At 51.6% G+C, this 18463-nt stretch overlaps 1 protein-coding gene across 3 annotated transcripts in view; it reads right to left on the bottom strand.

Annotated features, from left to right (window-relative positions):
- Csmd2 (CUB and Sushi multiple domains 2) overlaps positions 1-18463 on the bottom strand; it is a 546044-nt gene that overhangs the window by 270319 nt on the left and 257262 nt on the right. For all 3 annotated transcript variants that reach the window (XM_048815794.1, XM_015485297.2, XM_048815793.1), the window contains exon 6: positions 11425-11537. In XM_048815794.1, the coding sequence (XP_048671751.1) occupies positions 11425-11537 (113 nt within the window). The remainder of the gene's footprint in view (positions 1-11424; positions 11538-18463) is intronic.

The raw sequence follows: 18463 nt of genomic DNA, 5'->3' as shown, positions 1-18463 counted from the left end.
ACAATGCTCCTGGCATATTGCCTCAGCCTGCCAGTCCCCTGGAATGCTTCTGCCTGCGTATTTGAATGACCTGCTGCCTTTTCCCTGAAGAAATCGTGCAAAACCCACTTCCTCCTCGAGGCTCTCCCTGACCACTCCATTAAGTTGACACCTCCAACTCCCACACCCCCTTCCCCCTCCCTACTTAGTCTCCCCAACTTTCTAACATACTCTATTATGTACTGGGTCTTTTTTTGTCACCCACATTTGCAAAGTAAGCTCCACAAAGTCCAGAACTTTTACCCACGGCTGTCTCCTCAGTGCCTAGAAGAGCACCTAGTGCAGACACGGTGGGGCCTCAATAATCAGTTCATTTGGCCCTTTTTTCAAAATCTTTGACCTGTAATTATTGTATCTACTTGATAGAAAATAGGGTCCACAGTGGTTTGGGTGACAGGCTGTGGGACATACAAGCAGGAAGCCGCTGTGCTTTAGGCTGAATTCCAGCTTCTTTTCTGTGACCTGTCCCTGGAGCGATTCCAGGGGCACCCTTGACCTTCCCCAGCATCTGCTCCTCCCCAGCTCAGGCCCTGAACACTCAGGTGCCCACAGTGGACTTGAAGAAACACACGCCCATCTTGAAACCAAAGCCCACAGCAATCAGGGAGATCCCCCATTCTGGCTAAAGAAAAAAATTTGCCAAGGGTTTGTTCTCCTGGTAAGTCGCTGTCTAAGCTGAATGCCTGATAAAATTCAGTTACTACCAGAGTCCTAGCCTCCCAGCGTGCATTCAAACCTCTTTTATAAATGTGCATTGCTCTCTGTGTGTATCCAGCAGGAAAATTTCCAATGAACACTAACTTGGACCCATTATCAAACAGAGGGCATAAGTAGGGAAACATACATTATTCAAACCTGGCTTAATACTGTGTGACAGGGGAAGCATCCCTGATTCAACCATCCCCAGGGGCACTGGAGGAACCCAGCCCCATGAGAATAGTTCAAGTTCTTGGCCCTGGGGACCCCTTGGGGGGTGCGGGACAGGAATGGGGCAGGGGTCTCTGTGACTCATATAGCCCATATCTGGTCAGTCTGCAAAGACGGCTCAGGAACTCCTGGCCAAGAAGTAGGGACAGAGTCAGAGTTTTCACTGTGTCCTGTCTTCCATTCTAGGGTCCAGTGGAGGGAGGGGGATGGGCCACAGATGCCATTCCCAGTGGCACTGGCTGCTCAGGATTTCCTGGTGGCTGTTGATGGGGACTGTGAGATGTGGTAGGCAGGAGAGGAGGTGTTGCCAACAGGGAGCCCCTCTTCCTCTCTTCTCAAAGTTGTACTGAGGAAACGCTTCCTGTCCTAATCCCCTCTGGAGGCCCGGGAAAGAATCCTGATTCCTGTGTGATTCTGTCCCCTGATCCCTCCCCGGGAAGGCCTGACAGCCTGCCGGCTTGGTGCCTAATACTCATTGGGTTGCTTTTAGTAGGGGATGATATCATCACGCCTCCCAAGCTGGAACTAAATTCTGTTTTTCTTCTTTCACTTCCTGATACTTACTATGGGATGGAGCTTGTCAAGGTGATGAGAATTAAATAAGGAACCTGAAAAGCTACTGGGGGCCTCTAATTTACATATAAACTTTGTGACTGATTTTTCCTCACTTGCATGGCCTTTGGCTACTGCATGATCATCAGATGCACCTTACCATCCCATGAATAGAATTCTTGTTCCCATGTTGTTAGCCTGGGAAACGTAGGGCCCATGGCTCTTGGGGTAGAGGTTTCTGATTCCAACAACACAATCTCTGAAAGACAGATATCCAGGGCCCAGCTGGCCCAGGCCAGGCTCTGGGGAGGTGTGGCCCACTGTGTGGGAACGGACAACTGGGTCAGGAAAGTGGATCTAGGCAAGACTCACATCACCAAGGACATCAGCATTAAGAGACTGCCTCCAGATGTTGGGGCCTCAGTTTGTTTTTTGAGCAATCCCAGGGAAGCAGTCACACCTGGGATTGTATCTAGTGCACTTTTTTTTTTTTTAAGTCTGCCCAAGTGGGTGGTGAGCAATTGCGGATCATGGAGGACCCACAGTAAGCTCATTGATGAGCTAGCTTGGCATTTCAAAGTGGACAAAGTGTGAAGGATCAGAGAAGAGGGCAGGTCTCCCTCTAGAACTCCAGAGTGCACTATTGACAGACCCAGTCAGAAAGGAAGGTGACGGGCATCCCAATAGATGGACAAAATAGCAAGAACCTACAGAATTGATGGGACGTATTCATTCAGGTTGTACATTCATTCACTTGTGGGGTGCCACTAGCTTCATGCCAATGATACTATTGAAACACTGGTCTCTAAAAGGAATTGGTCTTTCTTTAATGACCAAGGCAGTGGAGACCAAATGGAGCCCGGAGGAGCTGGCTTTATGTTTTTGGCTACACTCGAATTTACACCCCTCACTGCACACATATCCATGCACTCCTGAGCATGCATGTCCACGACCCCTTACACTACACATTCATGCACACGTGAACATGTGGCTACAAATAATCACATACAAAATGCAAGTCACACACATATTCGTGCTTTTCCCCCACAGGTGAACCCAGTCAGGACTCCCAGGAGAAGCATGCAGGCTCTATCTGGTTGATGGAAATCTTACTAGGTACATTCATCTCCTCTGAGTGATAATGACTACAGGAGACTGCCAGGCGGCTCCATTCTTTATATTCTGCTTAATTACAAGACATTTCCCCGCTGTTGTAAAGGTTAGCGGGACACATGGTACACATTTAACTAGAAGAATCTGGCAATACAAATGGCTCTGGAGTCTGCAGCATGAGTTATTGGGCTGATCTAACAGGCGACAAGGACCCATTAGGGCACAGGGAAGCCTGACCTGTCTGTCCCCAGAGTGCTAGGAAACAGGAGTTAGATTCTTTGTCCCAAGGGATTCAGATTTCCCTCTTCAAGGAGGAGTCCCTCCACTACTTTGGTCACTGTCCAGTGTCTGCCAAATGGTATCCTGCCAGCTGAGCCAGCCCTTACTCTCCCCGCTGCCCACTCATTTCTCACATCCAATTGGTTCACCCTTAGAAAATTTCTCCAACATGCATCCTTCTTCCAAGGGCCTAAACCAATTCTGCCTAAACTCATCCTCTTTTGCGTGAATTTCCTTTGTCACTCCCTCTAGCCCACGTTTTAAAAAGTTGCAGAGGGTGATCCTTGGAAACCTGAAATCCTATCTCTTTTTCATACTTGCAAATGTTGTCTGCCTGTCCTGCCGTCAGTCCCTCTTGTTGCCACTGAGGTTGGCTTCTGCCACAGCCTCACCACCCACCCTGAGGATGTGCTTCGATTACCCACAATGCTTTGCCAGATGAGGCCAGCATTGGGAACACTGGCTACTAATTTCACTCATATTTATGCCAAAGATATAAAATTGACGCAGATGCCTGTGATCTCATGTGTCAAGGTGAGGATCTAGCAGGGGCTGCCGCCATTCCTGCAGCTGTTCATTGCCAACTGGAAGAACACTGACCCTTAAGCAGAGGTGGGGAGCTTCAATGTGAAAGATGGCATGTCTGCAGCCAGATCAACTGACTCACGGAATAAATATAAAACTATGGACACCTGACTTGATCAGGAAGAGGCCGCACTACTAGCTACTGTACTGGCATATCTTATTGCCATGCAAGGCTTAACGACGATTAGCCAAGGCGTCGATTCAGTGGAAGCCCGGCCAGGGGTGAGGCTGCATGTGGATGCTGTAAATACAAACTTTAGAAGCAGCCTAAACCTGGGACACCCCCTGAGGAGACTCTCAGCTTGCCGCCACGTCTGCAAATGGAGGCAGGAATTAGCAGCAGTATATCTGATGTCATCTCAGAGGTTGGAGACGTGTCATCATAGCCCAGGACAGAAAAACATTGAATGTTAAATGAGAAATCGAAGGCACAGAGATGGATCAACATTACAACTCTAGCTACTCATATGACACATCCAAAGTTCAGAGAGAAGAACCCTAGGATGCTTGGGATTTCCAGGCCCAGTGCGTTGTTCTCATTCTTGAAATGGCCAATGACCACAGGATGCCTCTGGTCAGATTCGCTGGAGAGGCTTTGGAATAGGATAAAAGTTGGCTTGTAGGTAATGGTGGCTCAAGCTCCTAGTTTGGGTGACATAGAAAGAATCATCAAAACTATTGCTACTGATGATCTGGTGCTATACGCTGAAGGACTTAGGGAAAGCTGGAGAAGCTATCGTGAGTAACAACAATGTCAAGTTCTTGAGATGTAAAGGTGACAAGACTCAAATGGAGAAGCCTATGCAAGAAATCAGCGAGCCATTAGAGATCACCGCTGTGTCCACGAGGAGGGAAAATAATGAACATCTGGCAAAACTTGAGATGTGGTAGCTGTGCCCAAGATTGACAGGACAAGGGGAGAAGAAAACCAAAGGCTACAGTCACAGATGGCTGGTGCCACAGGATCTGCTATGGAAAAACAGAGGTCATTTGGCGGCCTGGGTTCATTCTGTGGATTCACTGCTCCAGCTAACGAAGAGCAAAGAATTGGCACAGAAATCACTAGAAGAGCCTCCCAAATTCTGGCAACCATTGCTAAGAAGGCAGGTGTTGAAGGATCACTGATAACTAAGAAAATTATGCAAAGTTACTCATGAGTTGCTAATGCACCATGCTTGAGATTTCTTGAATATGGCAGAAAAGAATAACCATTGTCCCCAACTAAGGTTGTAAAAGTGTCCTTTTCGGGCATAGTGGTGAACACCTGTGATCCCAGAGGCTCGGGAGGCTGGAGCAGGAGGACTGTGAGTTGCAAGCCAGCCTCAGCAATTTAGTGAGGTGCTAAGCAACTCATGAGACCCTGTCTCTAAATAAAATACAAAAACCAAAAAAAAAAAAAAAAAAAAAAGGGCTGGGGATGTGGCTCAGTGGTCAGTGTCCTTGGGTTCAATCCCCAGTACCAAAAAAAAAAAAAGTGTTCTGAAGGATGCCATATGGGGTGGCTTCTTGGTTAGCCATAGCAGATCTTGAAGCCACTGGAATTTCTAACAAAAAGGATTCTTGCATAGTAGAGGGGCCATGAGATAGGGAATGGCCTGTTCCAGTCCTTATAGTAGGATTGTCCTTATTGGTGGCCTTCATTAACAACTTTAGAGAATTTGGCTGGAAAAAAGGACTAGAGGAAAGATATTGAAGGGATTCCCTACAGCCATCAATTACTGGTTTCAGGGACTGAAATGCTGCTCTCTCTCTAGTCCTCTGTCTAGCCTGACTCAGATGTTACCACCTCCCTGTGGCCATCTCTCCAGCCCTCTCTGGAAGTCATTGTCCTCCCAAGACTTTGTTCAGGAGCGAAACCTTTATCACACTGCACGCCATGTCCTGTCTGTCTAGTCCTGGCCCAGGAGCTCAGATGTCTGCCTGCAGGGGCTGACACAGAGCCTGGCACACAGAAGGTTCTTGATATCAGTTTGATGACTGAAAGGCAGAAAGGCCAACTGTTAGAAGGATGTGTGTTTTAAATTCATTTCCTGACAAAAGGGTGGGTCATAGGGTTTCCATATGAGGTGTTCCCCAAAAGCTCACATGCGAGACAATGCAAGAGAGTTTGGAGGTGAGACGACAGGGTTGTCAGAGCCTTGACCTAATCAGTGCATTCATCCTCGGATGGGGATTAACTGGGTAGCTGTAGGCAGGTAGGGTGTGGCTGGAGAAGGGGTGTCCTTGGGCGTGCACCTTTGGGTTATATATTTTGTCTCTGGAGAGTGGAGCTTCCTGTCCCTCTCTGTTTCCTGGTGTGATGTCCTCGGCCACTTCCCCCTTCCACACTCTTCCGCCATGCTGTCCTGCCGCCCCTCTAGCTCAGAGCAACAGAGCCGGCCATCTATGGACAGAGAATGCCGAAACTGAGGGGCCCCGAATAAACTCCCTCCTCTAAGGTTGTTCGCATCAGGTCTTTTGATATCAGCAATGCAAGAGGCGGATGAAAGCCCACCTGAAATCTGGGGAGCGGTGCAGGGTTGGGGTCTCTACCTGGGTAACAGACTTATTCTGGACTGGCACTTTGCTTTGTGGCTACCTGGCCCTGGACTCCCAAGTCACGTAGCAACAACCTTCAACTTGTGGTGAGGCCCCTGGAGACCCGAAAGCTTGAAAGTAGGCTGGAAAGAGTTTGGCAGCTCAGCAGGTCAACGGGGAGGACAGGAGAACCAGAGCTGGGACAGGGGAGCCCCCAGGAATTGTCTCTGGCTGGAGGCTGTAGGTGAGCCCTGAGCATGAAGGCCACACGCTCAGGTGGAAAACATGGGTCCACGACTAGCCTCATGCATCTCACTCAATGAGAACTGTTTTCAAATGGGAAGTCTAGTCTGCGGGCCTTTGAGATGCCTCCCGCCCCAAGGCATTCAGAAGGCAAAGGAGTCAATGGTTTTCAGTGAGGAATATCTTCTATGTCTCACTACCAAAGTTGATTTGGCAAGAGAGGCAGAGAGAGGAAGAGCAGGGTTGGGCTGGGATTGGGGTGCAGGGGAGGTGAAGCACCAGAGGACGATCATCAGGTCCGAGTGGGAGGCAACAGACAGGTGTCTAGGGAGGAGGCGGCAGCACTAACCCTCACGCTCTCCCTGCATAAGGTTTCACCATACAGAAGAAGTCAAGGTGGTTGGTGGGGTATGATGTCAAGGGTTCTGTTTCCTGAGCACCTACTATGTGCCAGGTATTTTGCCAAGATATCCTTTTATTTTCAATAGCTCTGTGACTTAATGACACTCCCTGTGTACAGATAAGGAGGGTATTGATGGGACTATCCTCCTGCCAGGGAAGGCCCTCAGCAGGTGTGATTATCAGTCATCACTGGGTGCATCTAAGAAGGGCTCTCCTCACCATCAGTCCTTGTAGGCTTCAGGAAAAAAAAACACAAAAAAACCCACAAGAGCAATTAATACCCTGAGAAGGACTGGCAAGATTCCTTACCTGGAGGCAGAGAGATCAATGATACGACCTTCACGTGTCTTCCAGAACAAGAAGGAACTTTAAGGTTTCCTTGAAGAACGTGTTTTACGCTTGGGGAGGGGGTTGTGGTCTCAGCTAGAGACCAGGCCCTTCTTCCCTGAGTTGCAGACCCCCAGAACAGCCCATTGACTATGAGATAGTCCCCCCAACCCTGACACCCCTATACTAAGCAAACGCTGTCCCTCGTCCCTGCCCCAGACTGTCTTGGTTAATAATCTTTGTAATTCAGTGACTCAAGCCACACATCTAAGAGGCTTCCCAAGGCCCTTCTCTCCTTCATCCTCCCCCACCCTCCTGCCACCAAATCCAGTTAGTCCCAAGTCCAGCGTGGCGTACCGGGGAACGGCTCTCCTGGTCTGTTTCCCCCTCACCGTCTCCCCTCCTTCGGGTGAAACTCTGTCCCTGGACCCAGGGTTCTCAAAGACTCCTAACCGTCCTGTGATTTTCATTTTCAAGCACAGATCTTTAATGAAAAGCTCCTCATGTCACCTCTCTTGCTCAGAACTTCTGCTCACCCTTCATCTCGGATGGTGGTGGCAAGCCTGGTTTCCCCAGGCTGTCCCCAACTGGACCCCACCTGGCTTTTCAGTCTCAGGCCTCAGTGACCCTCCACCGCTCACCCTTGCTCCAGGTGGCCGGCTGCCTGTAGCTGGGCAGAGCCATTCTGTGAAGCTATGAGCTGGAAGGCCACCACCCCCACCCTGCATAATCTGTGAGATTCTTCCTGGTGGCACTGACATAGTCGAAGACAAAGCGTAAATGACCAAGCAGAGCTGTGTTCTAAGAGACCTTCTTTAGGGACACTTGAATTTGAATTTCGTACAATTTTCACTTGTCATGAAATATTATTCTTTCTTTTGATTCTTTTTGACTCCTCGGCTGTTTAAAACTGGGAGACCACTCAGCATGCGGGCATCTCAGAAACAGGTGGAGGGCTGTGTTGGGGCTGGGGTCCGTGCATGCCTAAATTTTTGTGTTTCCTTAGATTTGGCCTTTTTCTGTCTCTCTGGCACCTTTTTGAGACGCGCCTTTAAGTCTTGGACTTTTTCTTGCTCCTGTTTTTTTTTTTTTTTCTGTCTTTTTACAAGTCCCCACAGTCACGCTAATTGCCCCTTTATCTCTGGTCCTAAAACTCTTAATCGCCATAATTGCAGCCCTTATCACTCTGCACAGAGCCTGCAGATTGGCATCTGTGCCTCTTTGAGAGCAGCGAGGGCCCACTAGTGTCCGTCATTCTATGCTGTCACAGGGAGCGTCACATCGTTGCTCGTGGAACCCCATAGCCTAGGTGCTGACAGCAGGGGAGGGAGACTCAACTGGAAGTCAGATCCCCTGGGACCCTGTGCCACTGGGTCTACACACAAAGTCCCCTGCGCTGTGCCTGGACTGAAAGAAGAATGGGATGTGCGCGGTTGTAGGTCATTTATCTTTTTTTTTTTTTTTTAATTTAGTTTTTGTTTCCCTGAGGGGGGGAAAAATCCATCAATACAAATTAGGGATTGGTAATTATTAGCTTGGAAGGACCATAAATCATGTGAGTCTCTAATGCCTAAAGCTGAGCCTGGGTGAAACTGACCCCAGGCTGATGCTTCTCCACTGCCCCTCCAGGTCCATCCTGCACACTCCTCCATTGCGCTGTGATCTCTGAGGCTGATAGAGGGCAAAGGAGCCACTGGCACCCCCACCGTCCTCCCAGGGCAAGGAGCACGGCCTCTGACCCCTGCTCCTCACTTCTTGTTTGGTGGGCAGGTGGAGCATGGCAAGATGGAGGGAGAGATCCCAGGGGCCCTCCTCCTGCGCTGGCCACACATTCCCCTGGCTCTAACTCTTGCCACTGGGTCCCCTGTCCCCTCTAAGCCTAGTGTTGGCAAAGACCTGCTGTTTGGTTCTGGGTGGGGACCTTCCCATCCCTATGGGTTCCTTGAACCCCACCCTCACCTGTAAGTTGCCCCTTCCCGAAACTCTTATCAGATAAGCCCTGAAGCACCACCCAGCCCACCATGTTCGTGCGCTGAGGGCGAAGACCCTTCCTCCGGCGGTCGCCAGTGCTTGCTAAATGCTCACGGTACCTCCTTGCACTAGGCACTGGCCACCTGGAAATCACTAGAAAAACTAGGTTCCGGGGGAGGATCACGTCTTAACACAATTACCGCATTAACCGTGTACTAATCATGTGTCAACCGCACAGTCACCAGGCACTTCAGGTCCAGACTGACACCGCCAGGGGCCAAACTGGGGCTTTGACACCCTGAGACCTTGAACCCTCAGCACTCTCTCTAGGGCTCTTTGCTCATCTGTTAAATGGGGCACACACTGACTGCAGGAGCAACATCATCAATGGTGATGCCCACAACCAAGGAAGCCCCTCAAACACGGGCACACACTGGTACGAAACCCCCATGGGGTGTGTGGGAGGGGCCTGGGTGGAGGGGCTGGGGCCTGACCTCAGTGAGGACATGAGCGCTGAAACAGGGTTCTTCAGCTTGAGGGGTGTTCCCTGCTGCGGACTTGTGAAATGAGTTTAGAGGTTATAAATTTAGCATAAAAAATGGGAAAGAAATGTTCAGGGTACATCACACTTAGTAAGGGTTAATTGCCCTTCATGACATTTTACCCGTAGTTCTATGGATGCGTGTGTAAACTGCACTGTGGGGAAAGCATGCATTTAAATGTATGTAAATAGAAATACTATGTGCATGCTGTGGTGGGGTGAGACAGCTCAACACAGTTAAAGAGCCAACAGTCAAACAGGAAAAGGAAGCCCCTCTCCTGGGTTAACCTAGCAGATGGCCCCGTGATTCTGCAGATGAACTTGCATGCGTGTGTGAGTGAATGCAGGTTTTCCCCGGGGCTATGTGATCTCGGGCTAGTGATTCGACCTCTGTGGGTCTCCACTGAAAAAAAAAAAAATGGGAACAAAACCTCATACACCACCGTGCTATGGGAGGGACGTATGGGGCCAGCAAGCACGGGTGCTCGGCCTGGGGCCCTGCGCACAGTAGGTATGCAATTCCTGAGGCCACCTGGTCTGCCATCGCCTGACCTCCCTTTGCCTTAACCTACTACAATGACAAACGGAGCCACCCCCAGTGCTCCCCACGCCCAGCACTTCTTTAATCAGAAGAAACTGTAACATTCAGTTCTGCCTTTTTCTCTTCTGGAAAACACGACAGAAAGATTCAGACAGGTGCTTCCCTCCCACAAAAGCCCAGCCCGGGCAGAGGACAAATGTCTCCACGAAAGCTCTCGGGCCAGGCTTTGTTAAGCACCACAGACCAAATGGGGTTCTTGTTTAATTTTTTTAGATGTTTCAAAGGTGTCCCCTACTCCAGGCTAGGTGAATGAGGCCACTCACAAGAGGTGAAGGTTCTGAAGATGACACTTCTGCCTCCAGCGACACTTTTAGCCCAGTTTCCAGCCAGAGAGCTGGAAGCTCCCCAGGGACGTTGGAGAGGGGGCTCTGCTCTGCCTCAAGCCACCTCCCGGTGGGACAGAAGGCCCTGGGCTTTGGAGCTCCAAGGCCTCATATAAGGCCTTAAATTAATAGATGCCCCGTAGAAATGCATTGTCAAATCTACGAAAACCACCATCAGCCTGTGACTGGTAGCAGTTAAAGGGTCAACGAGCACGCGAGGAGACCCACCCTTGGTGTTGGTAAATTTTGAGTATTCGGGTTGGAAAGGAAGTCCTCTTCTGTCCCCCCTGCATCCCTGGGTTTCTGGATCACCTCCAGCTGCAGAGAGCTCCCTGCTTCTGGGTTAGTCCGCTCCATTTTCTCGGTGGCTCTGGGGTTAGGAACCGCGTCATTATTGGCATCGAAATGTGTTTACCTGCAATCTCACCTGCCACTCCTGGTGTGATCTGTTGCCACCTGACAGCTCTTCCCAGATCTGAGCATGTCAGCGACAACGCTCCCTAAAGTGATTTTGCCTGTGTTTTTAATATACTAGCTTTCTCAGTAAAATGAAGAAAGAATGGAAATGTGGGACGCTCCCCAACTTTGTATGGAGGTGGGTTAAAGGTCGGTGGATAAGGTGGGGGGTCCTCTGGCTCCAAGGCAGCAATTCAGATGGCCTCGGGGAGTTGGCTGAGCTTCTCGGCTCCCTTTCCCCGAGTCAGGAGACCGTACCTACCTGGCCATGTAATGCTGAGGATCAAATGAGAAGATGCCTGTCGGGGGCCTGCACTGTTTCTGGCTCCTAGGTGGCATTCGTATTAAAGTCCCCATTAGCCTGGCCTGAAGAGGGGCAGCACAGGCTACCCTATTCAGAAAGTGTCACTCCCTGGTGCACAAGTCTCCAAAGGCAGAGGCGTGAGATGCAGAGGTGAGGGGACAGTCCATAGACCCAGTTTGGGGGCAGGGTGAGGCCCAGTAGAGACTGTCAGGGGGAGGAGGCCAGCGGCCCGGGCCCTGCCTACCTTGATACTGGGCGCTGAAGCCCCGCTGCCGGTGGTTGCCATCCGCCGTGAAGTGCAGCCGCAGCCAGTTCTTGCTGCTGATGACAGGGGCTGGGAGGCTGGCTCCGGTGAACCTGTGGGGACAGGACACAGCGGGTCAGGGATAGAGCCAGGTGGGACAGGGCAGGCGTCCAGGAGTGGTCCTCTCCTCCGGCCTGCCAGGCTCAGCCAGCCCAGGAGGGTGCTGCATGGCCCCAGGTGGCCCCCCAGCAGCCTGGGGCCTGAGGGTTTCTTCTCCAAGGACTCATTTCCCCGAGGGTCCCTGAGATGCCCAGAGCAGGGACTGATCCTTCAGGCCGGGAGCAGAGGGTCAGCACTACCTCTGCGTCCCCCCTAAACATTCCACGCCCTTCCTTCTTCTGGGTCTCCTGCTGGGAGCCATTAGCCAAGTAGGTATGACAATTTCCTTGCCAGCGTACCCCATGTTGCTTAGTGGAAGGACTCCTGGAAATAGGACATTTTGCAGTGACATTGCATCTAAGGTGACCTTGCTCAAGGACCAGGGCGGATCCGGGTTTAGGGTGTTCCCGGTTTAGGATAATCCGGGTTTAGGGCGTTCCCGGTTTAGGACTATCCGGGTTTAGGGTGGTTCCAGGTTTAAGGTTATTCCTGCTGGGAATAGGGCATATCCTGCTGCCTGAGTTCCCCTTGAGTTCTCACGGGATTCAGACAGTATTTTTTGGGAGACAGAAGCCCAGTGGGGGTGAATTTGGGCAGAGAACGTGGATTTCCCCAGAACGTGATTGTAGACGGCTGGTGTGAGTTTGGGAATAAAGAGTTGCTGTTTGAATCTACAAGCTGTGTGGTGGCTCGTGATTTTGTGCCCAGCCAGACTTCGGCAGTCTCCGTCCCTTTTCTGCCTGGAGTAAATCCCCCGAGGTCTGGGACCCTCCTCCTGCATTGTCCACACACCTGAGGGAACCCCAGGGCCCCCTTCGCAGCACCCCCGGGAAGCCTTCCTACCCCTCCCTCCCGGCTGTGAAGGCACACAGATATCTGCTCAGATCCAGGCTTCCCCTGTGTGACCTGGGACCTGCTCCTTAACCTCTCTGAGGATGAGAACAGCACCTGCCCCAGAGCCGTCAGGATGGGAGGAGATAGCGAAGGGGCAGGCGCCTGGCCCCCAGTCTGGCACACATGAGCTCACGCCCTAATTTTTGCCTTCCAGTCCTCTCTGCTGCCACAGCAACTTAATTGAGTTCTCATCCAGTTCCTCGGGTGTGTGTCTCCCTGGGATCATCCCGCAAAGGGGTCGCAGAGCCCAAGGGGAGGCAGCTCAGGTCCTGCAGGAATTTGCTGTGTGACCTTAGAGAAATCACCTAAACCCTCTGAGACTCAGGGACCTTGTCTATAAAGTGAGGACCATCATCAAGGATCCAGTGGCTGCACCCCTGGTGGGAGCAAACTCTGGTGCCACCTGCTGCAGTTTGATTCTTTGTCTTGGTCCCCACGTCAAACCTAACACTAGGCAGCTCAGGGTACAGCAGAGAGAAGGTGCCACTGTCACAGGAGTGACTCCAGGGGTCTGATGAATGACTCAAAGATGAGGGCAGGCTGTAGAGAAACCACCAGGGTGGGGACAATATCCTGGGGGACTCCTCTTCCTGGAATAGAGAGAAGAAGAAATAGCCCCAATACAGGGCAGCATGGCAAAACTCTGCACAGCATCCAGGTCTTCAGCGGGCTACAACAGGTGTAGGAAAACCCCATCAGGAGGGAGCAAAGAATGAACTCACTCACTCTTTCCTCCTCCTCAAATCTCTTGCTGATGCTCCTGTTGATCTAGTCTAATAGAAAGCCAGAGGGAAAGGGGGGAATTCTGAGGTTTCCCACAGGCCCATCTCCCCACGCATGGAGGGTAGAGAAAGCAAGGGAGAGGATCTGGAGGAGCAGGAGGCAGAGGTCTGGCCAAGTGGATCTTCATAAATATGTAGTAAACAAAAGACTTCACCAAGGAGTTTCACACCCTGCAAAACTGAATTGTTACTATAATGAAATCGCTGACACACACCAAACTCTAGGAATATAACCCACAGTGCTAGGGTGAGAACTATTATAGAAACCAATTACTGTATTTCACCAGATCCCATTTAAAATAGTTTATTACAGGGTGAGTCATTTAAGTTTTCTAAGGAACCACAAATGATATTGTGGGCTTCTTTTTTCCCCCCAGGCCAAATTCAATTCTATCTCAATGACAAAGCTTGGAGGCGATTTGCATACAGGAAGCAGAAATAGGAGAATTTTCCTGAATAATTCAGAACCAAAGGCTCTTTACTGCCAAATGGAATGAGGTGGGGTGGAGGTGGGGTGCTGGGGTCTCAAGAGCAAGGTGAGATTAATGAGGGAGATTGTAACTGGGAATCAGCAGGACTTCCCCAGCTCCTGAGACCAGGTGATGACTTTAACCAGGTCGCTTTAACTTGAGAAATCCTGAGAGCATCTCCCACCTCCAGTCTCTCCCACACCTTTCTGGCTCTCAGGAATTCCCCAGAGTGTTCATTTCCAAGGTTAATCTCCCAGGACCCTAGGCATCTTTCCTCTGTACTGTCCCCACATCTGCAGGCTTCCGTGTTGAGCATTTGAGAGTTTTCTTGACTCTCAATAGGCAGGACCTCAGCAAACTTGGCCACCGAGATGGTGTCAGACTTTGCTCCAAATCCTGCAATAGGGGGACCTGCCAGTGTGTGGGATGGCACGGGGACACTGAGAGGCCTCACACCGAGCACTGGGAGGACGGAGGGGTACACAGGGTGACTCCGTTCACAGGGACACTGGAAAAGACTCATGGTGGGGCAGAGAGAGGTTGGGGGTGCTGGGGGTCAGGGGAGCAGGTAGGCTGGGAGGGAGTTCAAGAGGGCCCTGCAAAGATTCCATGTCTTGAATGAAATACGAAAATATGGTAGGTACAGCATTGTCAAAGCCCCAAAGAACTGTACATTTACAATGGGCGATTTTATTTTATGTAAATTATAACTTAATAGAGTTAATTGAAAATAAAACAAAGCAAAATGAGTCTTCAGTGGCTCTAATAACTCAGAGTAACTTAGGTTGACCTACAAGGCCTTTAAAAAAGCCAGTTGCCCTCCATTCTCCTGCCTCCTCCTCTTCTATTCTCTTTATTCTTTAGGCTCCAGCCATGTGGGACTCCTTGCTGTTCAATACTGGCCAGGCCTGCTCCCGCCTCAGGGCCTTTGCACATGCTGTTCCTGCTGCCTGCTACTCTTGACTTTTCTCCCAGACCTCCAGCTGCCTCACCCTCTTTCTTCCTCCAGGCCTTTGATCAAATGGCACCTTCTCAGTGGAGCCTGCCTGGTCTGACACCCATCTGTCTTTTCATCTTGAGTGTGCACACACACACAGTGTGCACACATGTGCACACAGTTCTCTAGTCAAACAGAAGAGTTTGGTCCTGGAACACACGCTGCTTTTCTGAGCTTCTCTGCTTTTACCTTTGCTGCTCTGTGTGCCCTTTCCTGCTGCATCCTCTGGCTGCAGAGAGAGGTAAGGAAACTTCCTCAAGGTCACACAGCTATTCAGTGGCAGAGGTGGGATTCGAACCCAGGCCAACCCACTCAGGACCCAGGAACTGAGCCATTGCATTAGAGTGTCACCTATAAGCAAACACAAAGGGAGGGCGGCGGAAGCATTGAGGCTGAATTCCTTCCGTTCTGTTCCTGTTCTTTCCCTCCTTCTTCCCCACCCCACCAGGATCCTCTTTAATTTTGCTCCCTCTTAGAATCCTAATTAAAGGAGAGAAACACAAAGAGAGATTCTCCCCTTCAAACCTTTCTGTCCACATTAACTTCACTATGGGGGGCCTGGGGAATTCCAAGTTCGTCCAGTAAATTGCTGTTGCAGTACAACATAAAATGTATTTAAGCAATTACACTCAATTTTTTTTTTTTGGTAAATTGACTTCCGTTAAATGGGGCTTCATTAATGGAATCTGGCTAGGGGAGAATCAAAATAAAAGTCGCTCCGTTTAATGCCTGTGGCTGATTAGGGAAGTCGTGGCTCTGAGTTCCTCAGCACAAAGCTCTGAGCCTTTCTCTTGCTAATGGGAAGGCTCAGGGCGACTGCGTGGGGAGCCATCCATCTCTTCTTAGAAGCTTTTTGTGCAGTCGGGATTTGGGGGTGCTAGGAGACACTCCCCACATGATGACCACAGGGACTCTCAAGGAATTGGAGAGAAAGGAGATCATGGTTTAAATCCTGGCATCCCTGGAAACTGGCAGCCTCTGGACAAGTTTCCTTCATGCACCGGCCAAGCCAGAGTGTGCGAGGGCTCTGAGCTTCCTGGACCTGTGGAGTCCCCGGAATTCTGTCACCTCAGATCCCAGCTGTGATGCACCATTCTCCGTGCAGGGTCCACTCCTGGGTCAATGGCATCTGGCTTCATGTCCCGAGAGCCTCCATGGGAGATGTCCCCCAACTAAGCCACGCACACAGCCCATGTGGGACTCAGGGGTGAAGCTTCCTGCATTCTGGTGCTGAGCTCACCCACCCCTCCGTGCCCAAGGATGCTGGGGGGATGGAAGACAGGGGAGGGAGGCTCTCGCTGCCCTTTCGGTGCTCCCAAGCCCTCTTCCCTTCTCACCAGCCACCAGGGTTGGACAGGACCCCAGGGTGCAAGCAGGGAAGCCCTTGGGTCTTGGTCAGTGGTCAGCCAAGGGCACCAAGGTCCTTATAGGAGACTGGTTCCTGCTCCTGCCCCTGGCCAAGCTACCTCTGCTCCCTGCAGCAAACCTTTGTCAACTCCGTGCTGACACCTGGTCTCAGCACAGTGATTTCCATGATCACCTTCCGACAGCAGGTGCCTGGGTTCTATGTGTGACGACGAGCCCTTTCCCAAGACAACCCAAGATGTTAGACGGGTTTCAGAAACTCGTGCAGACCTCTAGGAGGCCAGGCCCTGGGAGTGGGAGCCACAGCTCCCTCAGCTCTGGCCTTTGAAAAGGGCCCCTTGGTCTCCCCAGGCTCTTCCCCAGAGGCATCTGCCCGTACCTCCATGCAGGCAGCCCCCGGGGCCTGGGATCCCGATAAAGACTCAACTCCAGGCTACCTGGGGTGGACGTGGGGTTGGTTGCTGTGCTCTGGTCACACTGAAGCTTCCCAGCTCTACATGCTCTTTAGAACACCCCTCCCCGTCACCCAACCCAGATCCCACCCTCCCCTGCGCCCCCAGGGCAGTTGTGGCCAGCTCTCCCCACCTCACGCCTCACAACCCCGTGGCTTCCCACAGGGGCTGCAGAGACAGCCTCTGGCCTGCCCTCTGCTCCCAGCCACCTTCCACGCTCTGGGATGGGTCAAGGCCCTGCCTTGCTGGAAGGCCAGCGGTGAAGGGTGCACCACAGGATTCAGAAAAAGTCTAAACCTAAAATCACCTTCCCTCCCTGATGAAACCTGCTCTGGGCTCCAGCCGAACCAAGGGGCTCATATGTTCTGGCACAGGGACGACACTGTGCTACGCCCCTGTGCCTTTGCACACGCTCTTCCCTTTCCCTGGGAAGCCCGTTCCCATCGCCCCACCCGACTACCTGGTGAAACAGTGCGGGTCCATAAACCTGGCCCACTGCCCCTCCCCCACCTCGCCCCTCCACCCTGTAAGCTCCCTCCACACCATGGACGCACACCAGCCACCGTTTTGGGTACACCAAACTGCAATCATCTTTTGATGTGACCACCTTCCTGTTAGAAGGTGAGCTCTGTGGGGCCAGGGGAAGAGGCTCTTGGTGTCAGTATCTTTGGCAACACTGCACCTTGCCTGGTGACCTACGCCACAGAACAGGGACTGGCCGGCTGTGGCTTGCTGCCTGTCTGTGTAGATAGTTCCCCTGGGTCACAGGCACGCCTTGTGCACATTTACACAGCGTCTGTGGCTGCCTCAGTGTCCCAGTGGCAGAGTTGAGTCATTGTGCCAGAGACAATGACTTGCAAAGCTAAAAATATTTGCAGGAAAAAATGTTGCTGGCCCCACCATAGGAGTCTCACCGACAATCGGGTTAGTGAGTTAAAATTTCATTTCCAAGTACAGCATCATAAAAGTGCCAAACACAGCGTAAATGTTCCATCATAACGTGAAATGACTTCAACATCCATGTAATTGACAATCGTGTAACGCGGGATCGAGGCCTTTCCTCTGACCCTGGATGTGGTCCACACGGTATCTACCTTGTGTCCATCACAACCGTAACAACATTCTCCATTTCCAGTTTTGCTCTAGGTCTTCCAGGCAGCAAATATGTATTGAGCACCTACTGTGCGCCAGGCATGGTGCTGGTCCCCAGGGAAGCTTGTTCCGGACTCCCCTGTCCCTGGGGGGGCTCCTCCAGCGGGGTACAGTATTGAGGAAGCAATTCTTTGCAGAGACGCTCCTGGGTGGAGTCACTCCAAAGCCTCCAATGGAGCTTCCATCGCTGCGACTAGATTCTTCTCACACTCGTATTTCATCAGTTATGTGATGTTTAATTTAAATCACATAATTACAATAACAAGTATGACTGGCACTGACAGAGCTGGCAACAAACCCAACCGATTCTCAGAAAGGGCAAGCCTCAGCTGCAGGAGCGGGAGCGCACAGGCGCTGTGGGCTGCGGCGGCGGGTGCTGGGGCGCCATGGGCACTGTGGGCACTGGGCAGGGTGATGGGCTGAGCCTCGGGAGGGAGCGCCAGCTGGTCCCTGGAGTGGTGATGGTGGAGGGGCCAAGGCTGCTTCCTATACAGGCTTGTGAGTCTACAGGAATGAACGCGGGCGGTGAGGCGCTGTCAACATCTCACGACGGTCCACCCCCCATCAGAAGGACAAGTCTTCAGCTCTTAGATTTGGGAAAGACTTCAGCGCCTCCCAGGCCCTGTCCCCAGCTGGGTAGGAAGCCCAGCAGTCACGACCTTGCCATATCTCCTACAGCAAGCACTCATCTCCCTGCCAGTTCTCTCTTCCCGCCCGTGCCCACCCCACGCCTCCTCTGGCTACCCCTCCTCCTTTAGGTGGACCAGC

Source organism: Marmota marmota, unplaced genomic scaffold, assembly GCF_001458135.2.
Source record: "Marmota marmota marmota unplaced genomic scaffold, marMar, whole genome shotgun sequence".
NCBI classification, from domain to species: domain Eukaryota; kingdom Metazoa; phylum Chordata; class Mammalia; order Rodentia; family Sciuridae; genus Marmota; species Marmota marmota.
Note: the sequence above shows the minus strand (reverse complement) of the source record. Positions and strands in the feature narration are given on the sequence as shown.